At 39.4% G+C, this 22,444-nt stretch overlaps 2 protein-coding genes across 2 annotated transcripts in view; both read right to left on the minus strand.

Annotated features, from left to right (window-relative positions):
• spdef (SAM pointed domain containing ets transcription factor) overlaps positions 1-3,216 on the minus strand; it is a 13,602-nt gene extending 10,386 nt beyond the window's left edge. Inside the window, exon 1 of the mRNA XM_032513474.1 lies at positions 2,856-3,216. The gene's annotated coding sequence lies outside the window, so the exon portion shown is untranslated. The remainder of the gene's footprint in view (positions 1-2,855) is intronic.
• Positions 3,217-18,586: 15,370 nt separating this feature from the next.
• The window catches only part of ilrun (inflammation and lipid regulator with UBA-like and NBR1-like domains), an 8,625-nt gene continuing 4,767 nt past the window's right edge, over positions 18,587-22,444 (minus strand). The window contains exon 5 of the mRNA XM_032513475.1: positions 18,587-19,453. Within this exon, the coding sequence (XP_032369366.1) occupies positions 19,418-19,453 (36 nt within the window). The 3' untranslated portion in view covers positions 18,587-19,417. The remainder of the gene's footprint in view (positions 19,454-22,444) is intronic.

A 22,444-nucleotide genomic window follows, 5' to 3' on the forward strand; every position in this document is an offset into this window, starting at 1 on the left:
TAGGTCTAGACCACACTCTATAATTTACAAGGACCCAACAGTTCAAGTAGTTCCCTCCAGAGCAAGCAACAATGCGACAGTGGCGAGGAAAAGAAACCTTTTAGCAATCAAAAAAAAACTGTAAAAGCAAAAGCTTTGTTGTTGGTCCAAATACATTTTGATGCAGGTATTAAAAGTCATACTGCTGAGATTTGACCTGAAGATTTGGAGGTGTAGCATGAATGGCTGCAGAAATAAACAAGTCAGCTATTTTTGCAGAGCTAGTAAAGATTGGACCTGAAGATTTGGAGGTGTAGCACGAATGGCTGCAGACATAAATGTGTCAACTATTTTTGCAGCGCTAGCAAAGACATGGAGACTCTCACCATGAGGCCTAAGGCATGCTGGCACAGCTGGATTAACTGTAACATGCGGGTTGACAGAGGATCAGAGAGATCTGGTCTTCAATATCAGTTTTAAAAATTACACAAAACATGTGGTATAATGAGAAGGTGTCAACGGCAGCCTGTCAATGGAAATGAATAGGAGAGCCAAACTATACTTATTCATGTCTGGCCTATGTGGGCTAATGTTCAATTCTCATCCACATGTTTTTAGCCCATTTTCAATTTGTGCTTAACAGAACATGAGACTCCGGCACACTTTCCTCTTCTGAGATAAGTTAATGTTTCCGGTACACAGACATTTTGTTCTGTATTGTCGACCCATGGTCTTCTCCTACGCACCTGTCGACCCTCAGGTGAGCACAAGCTCTGCTTTTTGATTTACGCATACAAAAAAACCTGAAAGTGGAGATGATGAAAATAAAATTACAAGTCAAAATATTGCGAAAAAGGTTTAGCTGTGGTGGAAAAGTTGGTGTCACAATAAAAGCAAAATGTGACAAGTGAAGCAGACTTAGGACTATGGGACTACGGTTATCTGCTCCTCAGATCTCTGCAGGGTAAATCCAGACAGCTAGCTAGACTATCTGTCCAATCTGAGTTGTCTGTTGCACGACTAAAACAACCTTTGAAGGTACACATTCCATAGAACAAGCTCCTTCCCGAGGCTATTTTGCAGCTGCATTGTGGCTCTGACTGGACATGACGATTGCGATTGGTTTAAAGAACTGCCAATAAACCAGAGGACGTTTTTCTCCCATCCCAGAATGCTGTGTGGACTAGCCAGACCCTCCTGTGCAGCGCTGTGGAAGAAGGTCTGGCAATGCGAGATTGCAATCTGCTTCTTTTTAACGTCTCCTTGGCACAAACTGAGTCCTACTTGGCCAGAGTTCTTTTTATGGTTGTAGTCTACATTACATATATTTATTTTTATAGCACCAATAAAGGTCTTCTAATATTAAGTGTTGCATGAACGACATCCAAGGATGGGCAACTTTATTTAAATAGCACATTCTGTATGAAACAGAGGGTAAATTCAACGTAGTAAATTCACTAACAAAGCAGAGAAATATGGCATCACCATAGAAATTATTGATTTCTATGGGTGTCACCTTGTGTAATGTTTACAATGCAGATCCTTGACATTAGGTCTGGCAATATGTGTAAGTGCACACATGAAATATGAAAAACATATTGGTCTGATGTCTAACTTTCCAAATATTACCATACAATATCATTATCCCAGTGATTATTTTACAGATAAACCTTACTCAACATGTTTATCTGATTTCAGATTTCACATGACTGTGATATGCACCATAGATCATATACTGTAGGTGTTTTAGAGGACAGTCACGACTGTTATTATACTGTTATATCATTTTTTAAATGTTAGTGAGGACGATGCAGCTGCCTTTTCCTAAGTAATGGATGGGTTCCAAAAATATTTCCAACTCTTGCTTTTTTTTAATTTAAAAATCCCCCTCCTTAATCTCTCAGAGAGTTATCACAGCTTTTAGCCAACTCCATGAAAGAGATCCTTTCAAAGCTGGCGTTTTATTTAACAAACACACAAAGTTTGCGGTAGAGTAAGGATAAAGATCAGCGTGACATGATAGATTTGAATGAGAGGGCAAGAGGCAGCTTCACCTTCAGAAACAAATAGAGCAGAAAGTCCAGTTCTGTTATTTCTGTTTGTAGTTTACTCTTATTATAGTGACAGACATATTAAATTTCCACCTTAAAAAAAAAAAACATTTCCGGGTCTCATCGCAGACAGGGACACATTTCATTTTAACGTGTCAGCGTATCGTTGTGGTTTTGGCATCAAATAGCAAACAATGCCCCCAGCCAACTTTTTTCTCACCACATTTTTTTTTTATCTCCCTATATAAAACATGCAATTAGACATACACAGAAACAAGAAACGAAAAAAACGGTAAACGTGAGAAAGATACACAGCAAACACAAAGAAAACAAAACAGAAATGAGTGGGTAAAGTAACAAAACAACTGATCTGTCTTTAGAAAATAAGTCTTATGTTGTTTTTAAACCTGTGTTGTGAAGCCGAAGACAATTTACCATATTGTGGGTGGTAAAGGTTCTTAACTGTGAACTTATACTAACCAAACATCTGGCTATAAATATTTATTTTTTGTTTTTTTAACTTCCAAAACTTTAAATGTGTACACAAGTGTTTAAACATGTGCACGAGTAAAATTATAACTATAGATTCTAATGAGTAACTAAAGTTATTTATAAACGTTGTTAATCCTGTACCAGGGAAGTTGCATAGAAGATGCCCTTCATGTTCCCTGAGAGATGAGATGATGACATCAACATCCGACAGTAAAGGTAAAGGGTTCTCTAACAGTTAATAGTAATGGTGTGAACAAGCAAAAAAAACTAAATCTGTATTCTAAGACATCACATTGCATATTTAAGACATTATGTATAGCAGCGTCTTCTTACCGAGGCGAAGATGCTCTGATGGCCAGAGGATGATGGCAGAGGCAGTGCAGCTCTGGTCCTGCTGCGGGATGAAGGATGGCCTTTTTGGTCCCTGTTGCAGACTAAAGCTCAGCTCAGACGGGATGTCCAGGCGCTGTCTGAGGACAGAGATGGAGCAGGCACCCTTCAATCTGTTTCCCCCCCCCCCCAAAATGAGTGTCACACAGACCCCAGCCTTAAGGCCTCGAACCCTCTCAGGCTCTTTGGTGGAATTACACTTAAACTGAAAGTCACAGCCTAAAGCACAACTGCAAACACACTTCAAGTGAAAGCACCTGCTGGGGGTGTGTACAAAGTGAGGGCAAGTGACTCTGAGAGTGAGTGCAAAGGAATTCCAGCTCCATTGACTGCAACTTATATTTATAGGGCAGTTGTGTTTACTTTGTGTGTATGTGTGTGTGTGTGTGTGTGTGTGTGTGTGTGTGTGTGTCTGAAGTGCCATGTGTCTTGCAGATTAGACTCAGACCTCCTCAAACACTACTAGTTGACCTCAGTATTTAGGTGACAGACAAATAAAAGTGATAAGACACTACAGAATATACTCTGTAACTTTAGTCTTTCCATTTTACAACTCTACAACATTTTGGAGGGGAATATTGCACTTTTTACCTTCTTTTTTCAATTTTTTCAATTTAAAAAGCATGATCTCATGAATGTATTAACATTTATTAAAGATCCAACTAAAACTTGATGTTCATTTTGTAAATGATGGTCCTATTTATTTTAAAATAGACAATAAAGCAGGGAATGCTTTAGGGCAGGGCTTCACATCAACCTGTCATCAGGACAGAGGCTTGGCAGTGGCCCTGTGTATATTAAATACCTGAAAACGTTTTTTTGTTTTGTTTTTTTTCGGGTGTTTTCATCTTAAACTTGAAAATTACAAGTCAAAATATTGCAAAAAGGTTTGGCTGTGGTGGAAAAGTGGGTGTCACAATAAAAGCAAAATATGACAAGTGAAGCAGATTTAGGACTATGGGACTATGGTTATCTGCTCCTCAGATCTCTGCAGGGTAAATCCAGACAGCTAGCTGGACTATCTGTCCAATCTGAGTTGTCTGTTGCACGACTAAAACAACCTTTGAAGGTACACATTCCATAGAACAAGCTCCTTCCCGAGGCTATTTTGCAGCTGCATTGTGGCTCTGACTGCACATGACAATTGCGATTGGTTTAAAGAACTGCCAATAAACCAGAGGACGTTTTTCTCCCATCCCAGAATGCTGTGTGGACTAGCCAGACCCTCCTGTGCAGCGCTGTGGAAGAAGGTCTGGCAATGCGAGATTGCAATCTGCTTCTTTTTAACGTCTCCTTGGTACTTACTGAGTCCTACTTGGCCAGAGTTCTTTTTATGGTGGTAGTCTACATTATATATACTATATTTCTTTTTATAGCACCAATAAAGAACTTTTAATATTAAGTGTTGCATGAATGACATTCAAGGATAGGCAACTTTATTTAAAGAACACACTCTGCATGAAATAGAGGGTAAATTCAATTCACTAACAAAGCAGAGAATATGGAATCCCCATCGATATTTATTATTTCTATGGCTAACACCTTGTGTAATGTTTACGATTCAGGTCATTGACATTAGGTCTGGCAATACGCGTAAGTGCACACATGAAATATGAAAACTATATTGGTCTGATGTCTAACATTCCAAATTATACAATGATATATCATTATCCCAGTGATTATTTTACAGATAAACCTTACTCAACATGTTTATGTAATTTCAGACGACTGTCACATGCACAATAGATCATATAGGTGTTTTAGAGGACAGTCACAACTGTTGGATTATTTTAAAATGTTGGTGAGGAAGATGTAGCTGTCTTTTCCTAAGTACTGGAATATCAAAAATATTTCTAGCTCTTGCTTTTTTTATTACTCAGGACAGAGGCTTAGCAGTGCGTATTCATGGCCCTGTGTATATTAAAACTTAAACTTTGACCCTTTCTTTGTTTGTATTCACTTTATAAAAAATGGATAACTCACATAGATACATAGAAAGCTTTGAAGGCTGGATGCTGGAGCCTAAAAGTGAATAATCATAAATAAAGCTGATATGAGAGCACTCCAATTTGATAGAATTTATTGCCATTTATTGCCATTGACATTTCGGCAAACACTGAGGAAGGGCGCTGCCAGAAACATTCGTTGTGTGGCAATTAAGTGCTGTCCTCGTGGCTGTAATTATGTGAATTCACTTTATCAACGTTATTTGGAACATTTGGTGGCATAAAAAGTTCAGCGTTATGCCAACCAAGCTAGCTGGCTAATGTTAGCTGGTAACTGGAGGAAAAGTTTGCCAATTTTCTGTACTGCCATGCATGCAGATGAATGGCTTCAGTACCCGGAGGTCCGCGTTGACCAGGCTATAAAACTCTGCTGGATGACTCGCTTCAGATGGGTTAACAATCCCCTTCCTTTTAACAACCATAACCAACACTGGCTTGGCCGCGTCATCCTCCCCAGCTCCATCCTCTCGCAAAAATGGTCACATCCAGTTGCAAATAAAAAAAGATGGCGATGTCCGTTTTGCAAAACTCAAGGCTTCAAAACGGCAATCCACAAACCAATGGGTTATGTCACAGATGCTGCGTTCACTCTTTTACAGTCTATGATTCCACCCCAAAAACCATATCACGACCCCTCACATTTATGTGGGGGGAAAACCTGCTCTGGTTTATGGGATTTTCTTCAAACTAATCACAAACATCATGGGCGGTTCTAAGCACCGGACGGAGCTACAGAAGGAACTTGTTTTGGTGGAACATGTCTTTATTCAAAGGTTGTTTTAGTCGTGCAACAGACAATTCCAATTGGACAGATCTAGTCTAGCTAGCTGTCTGGATTTACCCTGCAGAGACCTGAGGAGCAGTTGACCGCAGTCCTCAGAGCGGAAGGTAACGGACATTCGGCCGAAAAGAGGGACATCTGGCGGAATTTCCTGCGGCACCGGAGCAATCACGTAAGTGGAATGTGGTGGATATAAACTAGGAGCCACATGCATTAGTATTAAAAATCTAATACTGTCATACATAATAATACAGTATATCAGCAACATGAGCAATTTTTCATTGCACTGGGAGGAGGTCAGGGTGGTGGATATGTCCTAAAAAACAGGACTTTCACACGAGGGACTGATGTTTGTGTCCCTGAAGCACTACTTAAAGATGCAGTAGGTAAGACTTACTGTATAATACTAGCTTTCTGACATTTTTGTTGAAACTGACCCTATGTTCCAGTAGAACTACATAAAGCAGGTAATTAAAAAAGAAAAAAAAAAAAGAAATCTGGCTCCTCTGGCACCACCCACAGCCTATAGTGCGTTCGGCAAAACTCCACCACTCCCTGTTCAGATGCACCAATCAGGGCCAGGGGGGGTGTCTAACTGCACGTTAATCACTGCTCATGCACACGCATTCATTCTCCCTCTTGGATCGTCGCAATCCTACCTTACAGCACCTTTGAGGGAATCGGTACTCATGTCTAAAGCGCTTTAACCCAAACCACAAACTTTTTGCTCATCTTAACCAGTTGTTTTTGTTTTGAAGTTTTGAGACTGTTGAGGGGACTACGTTGTTACATATCTGAAGCCAGATTTCATCACCTTGATTGTGTCACAACTCTGCAAGATGCAGTCACGAAACTTCCCAGGTGTGTAGTTGAGACCAAAATGAATGCAGAGAGATGGGAGTGGTCTGAGCAAGAATGCCAGAAAAAGTGGGGTAGGAAGTAGGGAAGGGCCCGCTGACTCCACCCCTTTTTCAAACCTGGCCCAATATGGCGTCTAGGATGGTGTGATCCCATTGCAAGATGGTCTCTAGTTACGTTGTGATATTGGTAGATGGAATTTATTAGATGGCCTTTTGAATGGGAGAGCTGGGGCACTACTATGACAGCGTCAAAATCATTATTTTTATAATTCAAAAAAGGCTCAACATAACATGAACCTCTGCTCGAAGTTCCCCCAGGGGCTCTACACGTGAGCGGAGCATTGAGAACATTGTTTGTGTACACAGAGTTTGCTAAAAAGAAAGGTTTTGAACGACTTTCTTTAGCTGTTGTTGTAGTTTCCGGGCGCTACCATCTCCGAATGCAACCTAACGGGTAGGAAAGTAAAGATGGAAAGCTCCTAAAGCTTAGTTCCATATAAATGCACGGATAATTTGTTGTTTTTTCGTTAGTGAAAAACAATATTGACCTTGTAGTTGAAAAAAGAGCTTCATTTAAGAATGACATTTCCTCCCATGGAGTCCGTTCATCCGCATTCGGATATCACCACTTTTCGACTGGCGAGATGGTACCGCCTGGAAACAACAACTGCTAAAGTAAGTCATTCAAAACCTTTTTTTTTAGCCAACTCTGTGTACACAAACACTGTTCTCAGTGCTCAAGTTCATGTGTAGAGACCCTGACTTTAAATTTCTATGCTTTCATAGAAATGCACCTAGCTCTCCCATTCAAAAGGCCATTGGACCGAAAACAATAATCTGGTAAATCTTAAAGTTGCCTTTCCGTCCTAATTTTGCTTTTAAACTAAAGTTTGACTCGGGTACATTTACAAAAAGACCCTAAGTTGCATTTTGCGAGAGTTACGCCTTAACTCACAGTGTGGTTAAAGCCCTTTACTTAAAGAATGTGTTCACATTTTTTAAGTATGTCTTAAGACAACATCGACAAGCCTATATTATGTACATAGAAAGCATTATCAGTTACTGTTATTCATCTTCCACTCCAAAATGACCATAAATAGTTTTCTGATTAGTCTCCCAATACTTACATTGAAATTGCTTTAAAGGGTTAGTTTGGATTTTTGGAAGTGTTTACATCTTGCACTGCATGCGTCCTTCTGCACGGTGAAACGGTTGGAAGGTTTAGATTGGTAGAAAGAAAATAGTTCCTAAATGAAACTGCTCACAACCAGGTCCGTGGATTATCTTGAGTAACCGTGTCATGATTTCTGGAAGCAGACTTTTATTTGGCGCTTTGAGCACCACAAGCCGAGCGCCTTTCTAGTTCCATCATACTGGAGAGAAGGGTGACATCTCTACGGCTGCTATCACCAACACTGGGCAACTTCCACCAAAAGAAATCTAGATGTATAGTATAATTAGTACTATAAGTAAGAGTAAAAATATGTATTTTAGATTTTGAACTGTCCCTCTAAATGTAAATGTGCTGTATTTATATAGGGCTTTTCCAGTCTTAACAACTGCTCAAAGCGCTTTTTTCAACTACAAGAAACTATCACCATTCACACACATTCATACACTGTGGCCGGGGCCGTTGTACGGGGCCGTACAAGGTGCCACCTGCTCATCAGATAAGCATTCACACACATTCACACTCTGCTGCGCAGCACCGGGGTTCAGTGTCTTGCCCAAGGACACTTCAACAATGACTGCAGGGGCGGGGAACCACCAACCTTCCGATTAGCAGGCAACCGCTCTACCACTGAGCCACAGCCGCCAATGGGGGCTAAGAAATTGCTAACACTGACTTAAGTTGTAAAATGAAGTTCATCTTGTCTAATACATGTTGAAAATCAATGTCAGACAATTAAAGTGAAAACAAAGACTTAATATTCATACACAGACAAGATTATTTCATAGAGCTGCAGCCTCAGGGTTTATTGCAAAATCTTTAAACATGTCTGTGTCATGCAACAACAACAAAAAGAAATCAGCCAAAAAAAACAATGTCTTTCTCCTTGCTACTGTGACTTGAGAAAACAATTGTAACTCAAGGCCCACATATTCACTTGTTTCAGAACTATAACCATATCACACAGTCTTTGTCATCAGATTAAGTTTTATTGAACTGTTGATGCAAAACACTTTCAGAACTTCTCATCCCATGTTGGCCTTAAACCTGAGCTTATATTGACATTATGTCTTAACATTGGACAGTCCAAACAAGGTGTTGCTATTCCGTCATCTATATACCACGCACAAATGGCTGTTAAATGTTTGTTAAAGCAGTGTCACGATTTGCTTTTCTATGGAAAAAAAAGAAGATTATGCTTTACATTCTGGGTTAATCATCATCTTAGCATGACATTTAGGCTCTATTATAAAGCGACACCATTTGAGACAATGGTATGATAAGGGTCCAGACTCATTTATAGTGGTTTCCCAGCTGCATTGGCGTTACTTAGGTGATTTTATAACTAACAATAACAAAAAAAACAACCACATATTAAGATCTCTATCACTGCACAGTACTTTTGGCAGCGTCACATCTCACCACTGAAATAGTTGATTATTTGGCTTTATTATCTTAACCACAAATGTAAAAACTGTCTGTGTAGTTCTGTTTGCCGACTACAAAGTGATGCGTGCATTGTAAGGAAAAACTGTTTCTTTTAGAGAAGCACTTTGCGTAATTCAAGCCTGTTTGAACAATGTGGCTCCGTCAAAAGCATAGAAAGAACAGGTGTTTGTGAAAAGGCTTTCAAAGAAAAGCTTGTTATTAACAAAGCTGTGGTGACCCACAACAATAAAAGTACTTTGAGACTACTGTATATCTAATCTTTGCCCTCTAATCTACCTTTTAATTTACCATGTAAGTCGCTAAATGGCCAGTCGCCTGATAGCAACCCACTAAATCCTAAAGTTTCCTTTTCTTTTTCTGTTCCAGGACATATTTTCTATTCTTTTACTTCCAATGCAGGAGCTGTGGGTTTGATATGGTTTGAATGGACTAATTGTGAGATACAAAGAGGGTGTGGACAAACTGCGTCAAAGCTTCTTAGCAGCCTAGTGTTTGTAGACACACCAAATCAAACCGTGAGCAATGACAGGCGCCTTTCATTGGAATATGTAATGTAATAATTGCATATGTGTATGTGTGTGTGCTTGTGCATTAACACATGCATGTGTGTTTTGTGTGTTGTGAGGCATGCTTGCACAGAACAATTTGTATTTCCGGACTTGGCATACAGTTTAATGTATACAGTTTACATTGCCTTGAAATGAAAACTGGCTGTACTGTGACATTTGACTCATATTAAGAAGAAATAATTGGATTTTTTTCAGGAAAAGAAAACGTCTGTTTGCTTTTGGCTTTATCCATATCCAGTCCATCTACAAAATTTGCATGGCAGTTTCTTCAACAAGTGTTTGACCTTTTCCTTGGCTCTAGAACAACAATCTCATGGTTCAAAGATGATAAGAAAAGAAGCTACAGACTGGATGTCAAATACAAAGCCACAATTTGTCAACTGTGATCTCGACATAACGCTTGTGCAGGTGTCCCTAGAGTAAACAGGAGTCAATGACCCACCTGAGTTGTTTTAGCAAAATTCAATCAACACTATAACCCAAGCCTTGTTGAGTGAATGTGGGTCATATTGCCAGGATATAATATGAGTATGAAGGGTATTATCGTCTCTGACTTTGGTTATGATAGCTCCTCCAACTGTTTTGGGAGAAAATCGGGAGGAAAATCAGTTATTAGTCAGGCATGTTTCAGGAATGCTGATAGAATACATGTCATTCATTTATACAACTAATTACATTTCAACAGCACACTGTGAGTAATGGAGTCCTATTAGATTTCCTATTAGACAACTTTTACATTAATCAAGTTTGAGAGTGACTAGACATCCATTTCCTGATGTTCCACTTCAACAGCCAGGCAGCTTGCCAATGCATTATGCTGCCTAACAGTTGCACTGCAGAGACATGCCTGGTCCTGCAGATGTGCAAAAAAACACAGGTGTGAGGTCTAAATATGGTATAATCATGCAAGGAACTGACATGACATGCAGTAGTGGAAGGGTGTGGAGGAGCTTTAATCCTTGAAATATCTTTTTTACCCTTGCATGGATGAGTTTTTTTCCTGATAAACCAATCAAATATCGGTCCCTATAGTTGCAAAAACACAGTCATCTATAATATGTACATGCAGTAGATTAGAGGTAGCCTACCGATGTTGTCAGTGTTGGGCCTGATCACAAGCTGGATGATTGGCAGGCCGATCAAAAGACGAGCTAGACAGTTGTTTGGTCCATGTCAACTCTAAGCCTTTCAGACCAAACGTGATTTGCATCATGGACTGCCTTTAGGGCGCCCAGACAGCTCAGTTGATAGAGCGGGCGCCCATATGTAGAGGTTTACTCCTCAACTCCGACCCGTGGCCCTTTGCTGCCTGTCATTCCCTCTCTCTCAAGGCCTAAAAATGCCTAAAAAATGAGTTAGCCTTTAGTCTGAAAGGCCCTAAAAAGGTAGCTGACTGTGTGGTGCAGGCGGTGTTTTCTAGTCCCATAAGTGTCACAAAATAGAGCACTTAAAATGTGTGTATTTGAGTGTGTGCCAGCATGTGTTTCTTTGACACAAAACTGTGATACACATGCAGAACAACAAGCACTTTTAATCACGCATGAAAAGGTGCCAAAGAAAACACATAAAGAAAGCAAACAAATGTTATTCTAATTCTTGTTTGAAAATTTCAGTATTAGTAGAAATGTATGTGGGCTAGTAGCAGTTTACCAGAGTTTGTCTGTCAGAGGGCCTTCACACAACACAAACCCGTTTCAACAAATTCGCAACATTGGATAACGAAGATAAATCCTTCTCCTATCAATTTCACTAAACAAATGTGTGTCCCTAAACAAAACAACTGCTGTACATGCAACCCATGTTTGAGCATGTCAATGGCCATGCCTAATGAAAACAAGGCTTATAAGCGTGGTGAGAGAAAACCCGACTCTGCACTTCTCCTCGGTTCCAAAAATAACGTCTTTCAGCTTGTTATTTTGGAGCCGAGGAGAAGTGCAGAGTCGGGTGATAATTCTAGAGTGGTTCATAACTTTCATATACAAGTAGCCATGTGATCCACTGTTAATAGATAAATATTGATTATAGCTGCTGATGATATTGCTAAGAAAAGTATTAAAGAATTTGCCTAAAAACAAAACAAAAACATTCGGCAACACTTTACTTGAAGGTGTCTACATAAGAGTGAGATATGACACTGTCATGCCACATTCATGACACATGAACCCTATTACTTGTCATGACAAAACCAAATGACACTTACTTAAAGAACTGTTATGTCATACATGTTTATGACTTGCTTATAATGTTTATGACCCGTTCATGACAGTGTCATGTCACTCTTATGTAGATACCTTCAAGTAAAGGGTAACCAAAAGTTTATTTGGTTATGAATTATTAGAGTCATGACAATTACTTCACTCAGTGCAGAAATGAACAATGACGAAATAAGTATTAAAGCTGTAGGGATGGAATCCCCCCCCCCCTTTTGTTCAGCTCCTTTAACAAATTTTCATTTTATAGTCTTTTTTCTTACCCCTCTTCATACTTTTCAATAATGTTGATAAGTGGATTTTTTTGGTTTGCACCAGTTTGGTTGACAGTGCTTAACCATTTGAGTTTCATGTTATCTCATTATTGACATTTTCCCCTGCAGACCAACAGTAGAGATAACTTGACAAATGCCAGTCTAGACTGATTTGTCACCTTTGTTGTTTGCACATAAGGAAAGTTACAGTTTTAAATCATGATCACAGGACATCCAATTTATTATTTCAACAGACAGCAGTCAAACCTTTAGCGCATGCATCTTTGCATGTCACCAGACAAAGGGCTGAGTCAGCAAGAATAATGTTCCTTGGAAATTGGAACTGTTGAATGCTGTTGAAAACCAGATGACAATGTGTCACAATGTGACAAGTGCTGATGACCTTTACCACTGGTGCCCATTTTGACAAGCATCAACCTGGAAATTTCCCTTCTGAAAGCTTCCTGCTTGAGACGACACACAGCACGAGACACATTTAGGTGAAGAAGAAGAAGTAATTGCTGAAATTATGAATCTCTGGAGGTAAAGGTAGAGCTTCTTTCAACTGAAGAAAATCCCTAAACACAGAAGTCCTCTTCAGAGAACAGTGTAGTTACAAAGCAACTGTATTCACCAACACTTGATGAAAAAGGTAGGGACACGTCTCACCTCAGGGTGAAATGTGTATTAAATGTCTGTGCAGGTGAATGATGACCATGTAGGAGGCAAATTGCATAGGATTATCCCTTCTGGAACATACTACTGCTGAGGACTGTGTTCGTGAATTGGAATAGAAACTAAAACAACAAGAACTTCAAAAGCTTCACACTTTTTGGGGAAACAGAACGGGCGTATGCTGTTGTATGGATGCGATCCAAAAAATACCTGAAACCACAAACACAAATATACACCTCCTTATTTTAGCACTTTACACAGCAGTTATACCCTTTATCCACCTCCATTGTAGGCAGGCACTAAAATAGACTCCTTACCAATTTCCAATACACAGGTATAGCTTTCTGTTTATTTGCTTGTGAAAAATGTTACAGTGCTTGATTCTTTTTATAGTACTCCAGGCTATGTTAGTAATTTAGTATCTCTTTCAAACTTGGTGCCGGCTAATTTGGAACAATGTCTGAGCTCTGCTTGGACTAAGACGGACAGAGTTGATGGCTGTGATGACAGAAGTTACAGACAAAGGCGACAAATGTCATAGAATCGTGTCAACAAATACCTGAAAATAAGCATTTCCATCTGGTTTTGCTGTTTCCATCACTGCCGATGGGAACTAAGGCCGATAAATACCTAACTAAAATGAATGGATGTCGGATGGATGTTGAAGCCAGATGTCAGTGGGTCTTTTGATCAGTCTTAGTAGTTACTACAAGAAGAGTAGGCCTACATTGTAAATGTATAGATTATTGATAGCCCAATCCCATCATTACATTCCATGTCATTTTGCTGATGCTTTTATCCAAAGCGACTTACAATTTGCCATATATCAGAGGTTGCACGCCTCTGGAGCAACTATGGGTCGCGTGTCTTGCTCAGGGACACATTGGTTGATGTATTGCTGTGGGAATAAAACCCAGATCTCCCACACTGAAGACATGTGTTATATCCACTACGCCATCACCAGCACACACCGTCAAATAAATATGAAGCAGCTGTGATATTTAAATCACAGTGTGCTTTACAAAACGATCACAGAAGAAGATTACAGACATTTTGCCACTCCAATACATTAGACTACACCACTGCTACCACACACGCCCCATGCTTACTTTAGCTCAGTATTTTTTGTGCAACTTTATACCTCCACTCCGCTACGTTAAAGACGCATATGTATTTTAATCAACTACAGTGAATATTTACCTCTGAAGATTTTACAGGCTAAACTTGTCATGATCAAACACATGTCTTGCAATAAAGGCTATATATTGCTACCGAGGAGTATATGAAATTGGAAAAAGATTACTCTAAAAGAGACCAGTTTTTATACTTTGTGCATATTTTGACACGTTTTGATATTAATCATTCAGCACATTTTGTACTGGGGAATTTGGAATGAAGAGTTTTGCTTACACGGTATTATTTAATTGCAGTATCTTTGTCTTTAACTTGAGTAAACTTGGCTCATGTTAGTCATTTATGATGCCCACATCGCTCCCCACCCAGAAAATTAACAATAATACTTCCGAGGAACTCTATCAACCAGATGGTGTATGAAAAAACACGGCTGCTTCCTATCTCCATCACAGACTACACCACTTGACCCGTCAGACCCACTATTCAGTTTCTTCCATTGTACTGAATGAGTCAGTGTGACGGTCATATTTTAGTTTTTGAGGAAGTAAAATCTAATGTCACTGCTGTGTAGCCGAGCATGCATTTGGTGAGTGGTGTTTGCTGTGCATTGCTCGGGGCAAGCCAGTATGGAGAACTTGATTTGAGTTTTGACAGATAAGGATCAGCAGAATAGATGTTAAGTAAGGATTCAACTGCAGCAACCACTTCTCCATGAAACATTTTATTTAAATTTGAATTTTTAAACCGCCTGTGATCCTGAATTGGAAAACACACGTTTTTATATTTAACTTTTGTTTTTTAACCCCAGTATGCATTCCTTTTCTCTGCACATGACAATCTTCTTTTTCACTAAAGTTAATAAATAAATTACTAAAAAGCACTAGAGTGCTTGTCCACAATGGCAACGGCCCTACATGTACAGTACAATGCAGACAGTATTCTAAAGTCCATCTCTTCATTTCTTCACTCTTATGCACTCGAGGCCTCGAGCTAAAGGTCTGTTTGACTAGAATAAATGATGGACAGTTATCCATTGTTAACAAAACAACCCTATTGACTCAAATGCTGTGAGAGATCACTGATATGATAGCAGCTTTGGAGAATCCACACTGAAACAAAAGTCAATATTTGTCCTCAGTACCCTGTCACATGAAGTCTACACAAGCCCCATTCAAATAATTGCTCCAGTGCTCTCCACCTGCATGCACATGGACATCACACCCACACAAGACACACTGTCTCACACACATACTGTAGACAAACAGATACAGTTTACCGGTATTGCTGCACTCTCAGACTCATCCCAAATTACCATGTTTGAAGATGGTAAGATGGAACAAGTATCAACTAACTTAATTGTAATGCAGTTTAAATGCAAAATTGAAATGCTGTCATGTTGTTGTTAAATAATGATGTCCTTACTAAATATTTCACGTCCATGTAGTGGAAGATGTGCATCTAAAAGACCAACCAATGAATATTTGTGCAAAATCTATTCATTTTGAGTTTCAAAGGGCCACAGGAGCCCGAGCGAGAAGCTTTCCACAGACTTTAGGTAACCAATACTTGCAAGTACTTAAAAGCATGTGCAAGTGTGGTGGTGCATCTTTCTTTGGAACTCTATGAATATAGAAAGAGTCTAGCATTTCCTTCTAAACAAACAGGAATTTTAGTATTTGGTCATGCATTTATTTTATTTCATAGGGGAGACTGTGTATCATCGTGTCAGTACGACACACTGATGTCTGATAGCTTGTTTGGATTCCATTTAAAGATGTTTTTGAATAACAGTAAAAACTAACGATGATTCTGTCTTTACACTTCGTCATTCTATCAGCCAAAGACTTTACTGAATATTATTAACATTGCTAATAATATACAGCAAAGTGTATTTTTACAATGGTAACAACCATTGCTTAACCCAAGCTTAATTTTAGTTACCAACATGGAGGCCGTTTCACCCAATTCATAACATTCTACCTGCAATAAGTCCTATATCGCTAATCAAAACAAACCACATACTGGAGGCCTGTGCATAGGAGAGATACTGTCGAAATAGATAAGGACCGAGTCAATAAATACATGTACACAAAACTCTTATACTCTAATGAGCTTGTTAAAGCCATGTTTTCTCATATGCGGCCCACAACAAACTGACTGGGATGTCTTATTTCAGTTTGTGGGTTGGTAGGTACTACAGATTCCCAAATGTGTGCATTGAAAAGGTGGGTTTTACACGTGCCCTTTAAAACACACACACACACACACACAGAGGCTGCACTCTAGTTGAATGCTAACATGATATGCTAATGTTTACCATGTTCAACCGCTTGTTTTTGTTCTTGTTTTAGAACTCTAACATTTGCTAATCTGCACTAAACACTTAGTACAGCAGAGGCTGAGGGGATGTCATTAGTTTGAATGAATTGACAAACTGGGCACCATGAATATCTAACAAATTACATGGAAATCCATTAGTCCATTCGATGCAAAATTTCACTTTTCATTTCAATTTTCAACGACAAATATCATCCTCATGGTGGCATTCTAAAGGAAAAGTCCGTGGATCACCAAAGTCATTAAGGTTCATCCTTTAGACACCATTCATATCTGTACTAAATTAATTTCACCAATCCATCCAAGGTTTGTCAAGACATTTTAGTAGGTAGCACATCATTCCTGCTGGCACTGTAGCTTTACAATTACAGTCTATTAGCTGAGAAGGGAGTCATTTAAAAGAAGTAAAACATACTCATACTCATTGTTTCAGTGTTAATTTAATCATACAAATGTTTAATTATAGATACGGGGGGGGGAGCTTTATGTTGACAGTTTCTCTTCAGATAAATGTGCTATTTACGGACTATGTAAACTTTCATCTCATCCACTCACCATACCACCCATCTCAAATCCGTACATAGTCACAAACTAAAACTAGAGAATGAATCCAGCAATATTCAGATTTCTCACCATCTGTCTCTCTCACAAACCAAAACACACACAAGCAAGCTCACAAGAAGCAAGAAGCACACACACACACACACATACACACATACATACACACAAAAAGACTGACGTGACTAAAAGAGGCAATGCAGAACAGTGTATACTGTTTGGGAGGAGGACTATCAGTTGACTCAGTACAAATACAGCAGCGCTGCAACACAGAATGCTAGTGTATTTTACAAACGGGCTACACATGATCATAGAAGCAATAAACACTAAAGATCATGATGAATAACATTTAGATGATCATAACTACATCAGGTTTGATAAATTCAAATATCCTCCTAGAAAAAAATTGTAACACCATCGTGGAGTCAACAACTTTTCCCATTTTCTTTTAAAGCCCAAACTACATGATGAAATGCACTGTCTGACATAATGAAGATAGCAAAGCTAAAGCATAGATTCAGACTATATAACCCATTTCCAGGTATGCAAAACCTAAATGTGTGACCAACGTAAACATCAATCAATCTTAATTTTTCAACTCAGACATCACAGGTGGAGTGATGACACTAATGTGTAAAACTTTGTGGTTAACACTTAACACAAACTTTAAAGCTGTGAAGAACATAGGCCTTGAGCGGAGAACAGAAAAGCAATACAAACCAACAGAACCTTCTGGAAAATGCTGGTATCACAATTCACAAAAAGCCAAAAATTGTTTCACGTTTCATCCTCACAAGTGGTGGACAGTGTTGTGCAAATAGCAGTAACAGAATATCAGTGCCAATAAAGCTGATGCAAACCATTCATTTTCATATTCAAATAGTTTCAGACTATAACTTGTCATTTTTTTCCTTTACAATGTACTTAGCGTGATGTGGAGTTGAAGAATTCAGATTTTTAGCACCACCTGCTGGCTTTACATGGGAGTCTTTGCATCCGCAGTGCACAAGATATCAAATAAATAATAACAATAAGGGCAGTTAGTGAGTCAGTTCATCCAAACGTGCAGAATCACTCAACAATACTTCAGAAGTACACGGCCAGTAATATCCATCTGTATGGGAGCAGACACATCATCCTTAGCCCAAGTAGTATACACCATTTTTGTGTCAGTTAAATCCAAAGAGAAACTATAACATACATGCACATATAAAATGCTTGCACACACACACACACACACACACACACACACACACACACACACACACACACACACACACACACACACACACACACACACACACACACACACACACACACACACACACACACACACACACACACACACACACACACACACACACACACACACACACACACACACACACACACACACACACACACACACACACACACACACACACCTCATACAGTCTGAAGTGGGAAACCTGCAGACAGAACAGATTAGTGTTGTGGTTCCCTGGATTTTATCTTTGGGAGAGACAGGGTTCCTACACAGGCATGGTCCATATTTTCTTTACGAAAGTGGAAATGGAGGACATTTGCCCCATCTTTGAATATCTTTTAAATGTGAACATGTGGTGTTCAATAGGTGTTTGATTAATGTTTGGAAACCAATACTTCTTTCAGACATGATAAACAAGGGTTTGTTTTTTACTGTAATTACACAGATGGTGGACTCCTGAGAGACATGTAATAGTGTTACTTGTATTTGGGTTACCAACAGTGAGTAATGTAAGAAATGGTCTAATAAGTCTGACAATTGTTGTTTATTTTATGTTAGACTTGTTAATGTCTTTGTGCAAGTATAAAAAAAATACTTTTTCCTGGGCCATGTGTTATTTGAACTGCATAAATCCAACTATTCTCCACAAAAATACTTGAAACATGACCATAATATGTTCTCAAGAGTATTTCCAAGCACACTTTTCTTTTTTGTTAACAGCTCACAAGCTGTTTGAAATAATACCAGATTGGACACTTTTCAAGGCCTCACTAATATCAATGATCACATTCATTTTGGACTATTCTCTGCAACTTTCCAAAATGTCAAGACCTGTGTAGGAACCCTGGAACAAAGTATCCATATGTCCATGGGAATACTAAATTGTATGTAGGTTGTTCAGGGTAGATTTTCCCTTTAATTAGCCGTGTTTTACAGTGGGAATAAAAAATAGTCGTGTGTATCTATTTGTAAGGTTTTATAGCACTCTTAAATGAAGCATTCACACATGCGAATCCGGGTGTTGATGTCAGGTGGGATGTTCCACTGTAGCGGATGTAATCCATCCCCTCACTGTAGTTTGTGTTTCTGTGGAAAGGACCACAGGGTTGAGGAGAAGGTTGTCACGAGTCAATATAAAACAACAGTTCTCCCCCCGCTCCCTCTCCTCTGCATTTAAGGACTCCCAGGGTGTTAAGCTCCTCATCCACCATGGTGTGATGTGAGGAGGGAGGGAGGGAGGGGGTTCTTTGTCATTCTAGCTCTGTCCAAATGGAAACGGTCCATGAATACCCTAGAACAAATGACAGAAAGGGTATTAGAGTAGTTTATACAGAATGAAAGTGAACGTACTGCATGTGAAGATGAAAGCACAAGTGTTATGTAATTAGAAGGCAGGAGACACATGGAAACAGGAGCTACATGTGAACAACGCTAGTGTGGTATGTGGTGTATGCAAGAGCTGCGTATTGTCTGCTGTGACCACCAGTATCAGAGCAGTCACAAAACCTGCATTACCTGTTAGGAAGCAGCTCAGTTAGTGACCTTTTGAATAATTGTCTTATTTAAAAGCCCCGACTGGATGACAAAGCTAAGTGGTTCTCTATACTCCAGTTTAGCCACCAAGGAAAGCCTATGAGCTGAAACTGTGACTAAAGGCTCAGCGATGACAGGCATGAGGTGATACTGCTACATGCAATAATGTGGCCTGAGAGATTTCGTTGAGGTGTTACACGTAACAGGTAGATGCAGTGATGGACTTTTCCTCAATGGAAACCATAAACTTGGTTTAAAGAAGCTATACATATTTTACAAAACTGAAAGCCACGGTGGCCACCTCAGTAGGCTGTAATGATCACTACGCCAGAAAACAGGATGAATGAGACCCTAAAGTACCAGCAGCAGGGCAAAGAATGTTAAATATGGCCTGAGTGTGGAGACAAAGGAAAGGCTATATTGATATAGAGGTTTTATATTAATCTCAAGGTGCAGATGGGGCTCCCTGGAATTTGATCATTTGTTTTTGAGGTATATCATCTAAAATGAATGCTGTGTTCACACTATGACAACAACGCAACAAGATACAATTCATTTTCAATGGAAGTCGGTGACATGAAGCTACATGTTGATGCCCAACCATGATGCCCAACTTTTTTCAGCTGAACGATTAATCGTTATAAAATCACCATCTCAATTCACCCTGTATTTAATTTTTAAATGAGTTTGATTCTCATTTAATTTTACGAGCCGACTGCATAAGAAATGCTATTTTCTTCTGGGAGTTTTAAACAGAGTGTATAAAATAGGTTTTAAAGCGCTGCAATGCTCTCCCTTCCCTTCATTGAAGCCTCTATGTTTACAGGCTTGTGGTGATGCACTATGTGCTATAGGTGCCAAAAATAAAATCTGTTTGGTACTGCTAATTTGTTATGTTTTGTCATGGTCAAAAAAACAAAATCGTGGCAGAGAATTGCGATATCAATTCTAAGCAAAACAAATCTTGATTTGTATTTTTCACCGAATCGTGCAGGCCTAGTGCCAACCACTGATGTGTTTTAAAACGCACAGGGTTAGCTGTGCTACTGTGTTATTAAGCTCATTTAGCTGTTGCTATGCTAGCTTTCTGTGTGGTGCGGAGCGAAATGTGGAACGAAATGAGAGCTTGAAAAACACTTCAACAGTGACTGTGTGACGGTGTAGCTGGCCGCGCTCGGCCGTTTTGTAGCTTTTGATGCTCGTAGCGTGAACATAACATACGTTGATGGAAAAGTAGAAATGTTTTTGGTGTACAAGAAGACTGTACAAAATGATTGCTACTTTAAAGAAATTATCCTCACTTTTATACTTACAAAAATACTTGAGTATAAAGTAAAGCTGTGGCTTAGAGCTAACCAAACATATAACCACCTCTAACTGTGTGCTGTACTGACTGTACTACTGTAGAATAAGTATATTCCACTGGAGCATAATAACAAATTGTGTTTCCATTTTAACTTATACTAATGAATTGTCCTGTTTCTTCTTGTTTTATATACTAAATGTTACTACTAAATGATATAAACTACTATATGATAAATTATACTAAACTATCTTTTGTCTTTTTTTTTTGTAACTCCAACCTGCCTAATGGACTGCAGATGGAAATTAGCCCTCGGGCTACAATCTGGCACATTTACGTGTACTGCTGTACTGGTTCATCAATGTGCATTGTCCTGAATTAATAAATAAAATGAATAAATTCACTTGAATAACAAGTAAAAAGTAGGTCCGTTAAAGTAAACGTTACAATTTTAAAAGGGGAAGAGGGAACAATATTAGAAACATAACCTATTAGGACATAATTCTAAATTTGATTGTATTGCGGTGCATTGTACTGTTCACTAAACACTAGGCCCGGCCTGGGTGCAACCGTCTTCGCTCACCCTTCCCACCCGTGGACAGTTGACCGTCAGCCGGTGAAACATTTAGTTAGCTAAGAACAGAGTGTCAACTCTATCAAGCTCTGCACTCCTGCAGCCACAGACACACAGGGAGCTTCTTCTCGGCTTCAGCTGCTGATTTATCTCCTTTCTTCGGTTCCATTCTCCTACACCTGAATGTTTTTACTCCTACAGTTTAACCTCATTACATTTTATTGCCGCAACTTCAACTCTGAGACACCCCAAACTGTCCAGAACCTGATGTCTTTACAGCTAATGACCAAGCTGCTGTGAAAACTGGGACGTATGAATGGCCCCTTCTTGAACTTTCCCTGATCAACACTTTGGTCCATGAGAAGATAGAGTATGTGAAAAACACGTGCACATCAATCAAATCAATCCAAAGACCCTTTGAACTCTGCAATACAAAGGGTCTGCCAATGCCTACGTTGGTATTTTTGCTTATTGTGATGTCATTTCTTGGAGTATCTTAAGAAGCTTCATATTCCTAAAGTCAGCACAACCTAATGGCGTTTTTCATTAATGGTACCGACTTGACTCGCCTTGACTCGCTTCAACCGGGGTGCCCCGTCCTCCTTTTTCCATTCCTCCTAAGGCGAGCTGTGGCTGGTCGTCATAGCAGGAAACTGCCGTGACCTAACGCGACACACACACAGAACGTCGGAGGTGTGTTGTTTTTTGGCATGTGGCTATTGCCACAGCCAGAAGACAAATTTTGTTTCAAAAGAAGCTGGAGGCAGCAAAAAAACCAAAAACACCGCTGGCTAAACTATTTAAACACGGCGGGTTGTTTCAACACGGGGAGAACATGCAAACTCCACACAGAAAGGCCCGGAACGACCTGG

The sequence above is a fragment of the Etheostoma spectabile genome, chromosome 4 (assembly GCF_008692095.1).
Source record: "Etheostoma spectabile isolate EspeVRDwgs_2016 chromosome 4, UIUC_Espe_1.0, whole genome shotgun sequence".
In the NCBI taxonomy this organism is placed as follows: Eukaryota; Metazoa; Chordata; class Actinopteri; order Perciformes; family Percidae; genus Etheostoma; species Etheostoma spectabile.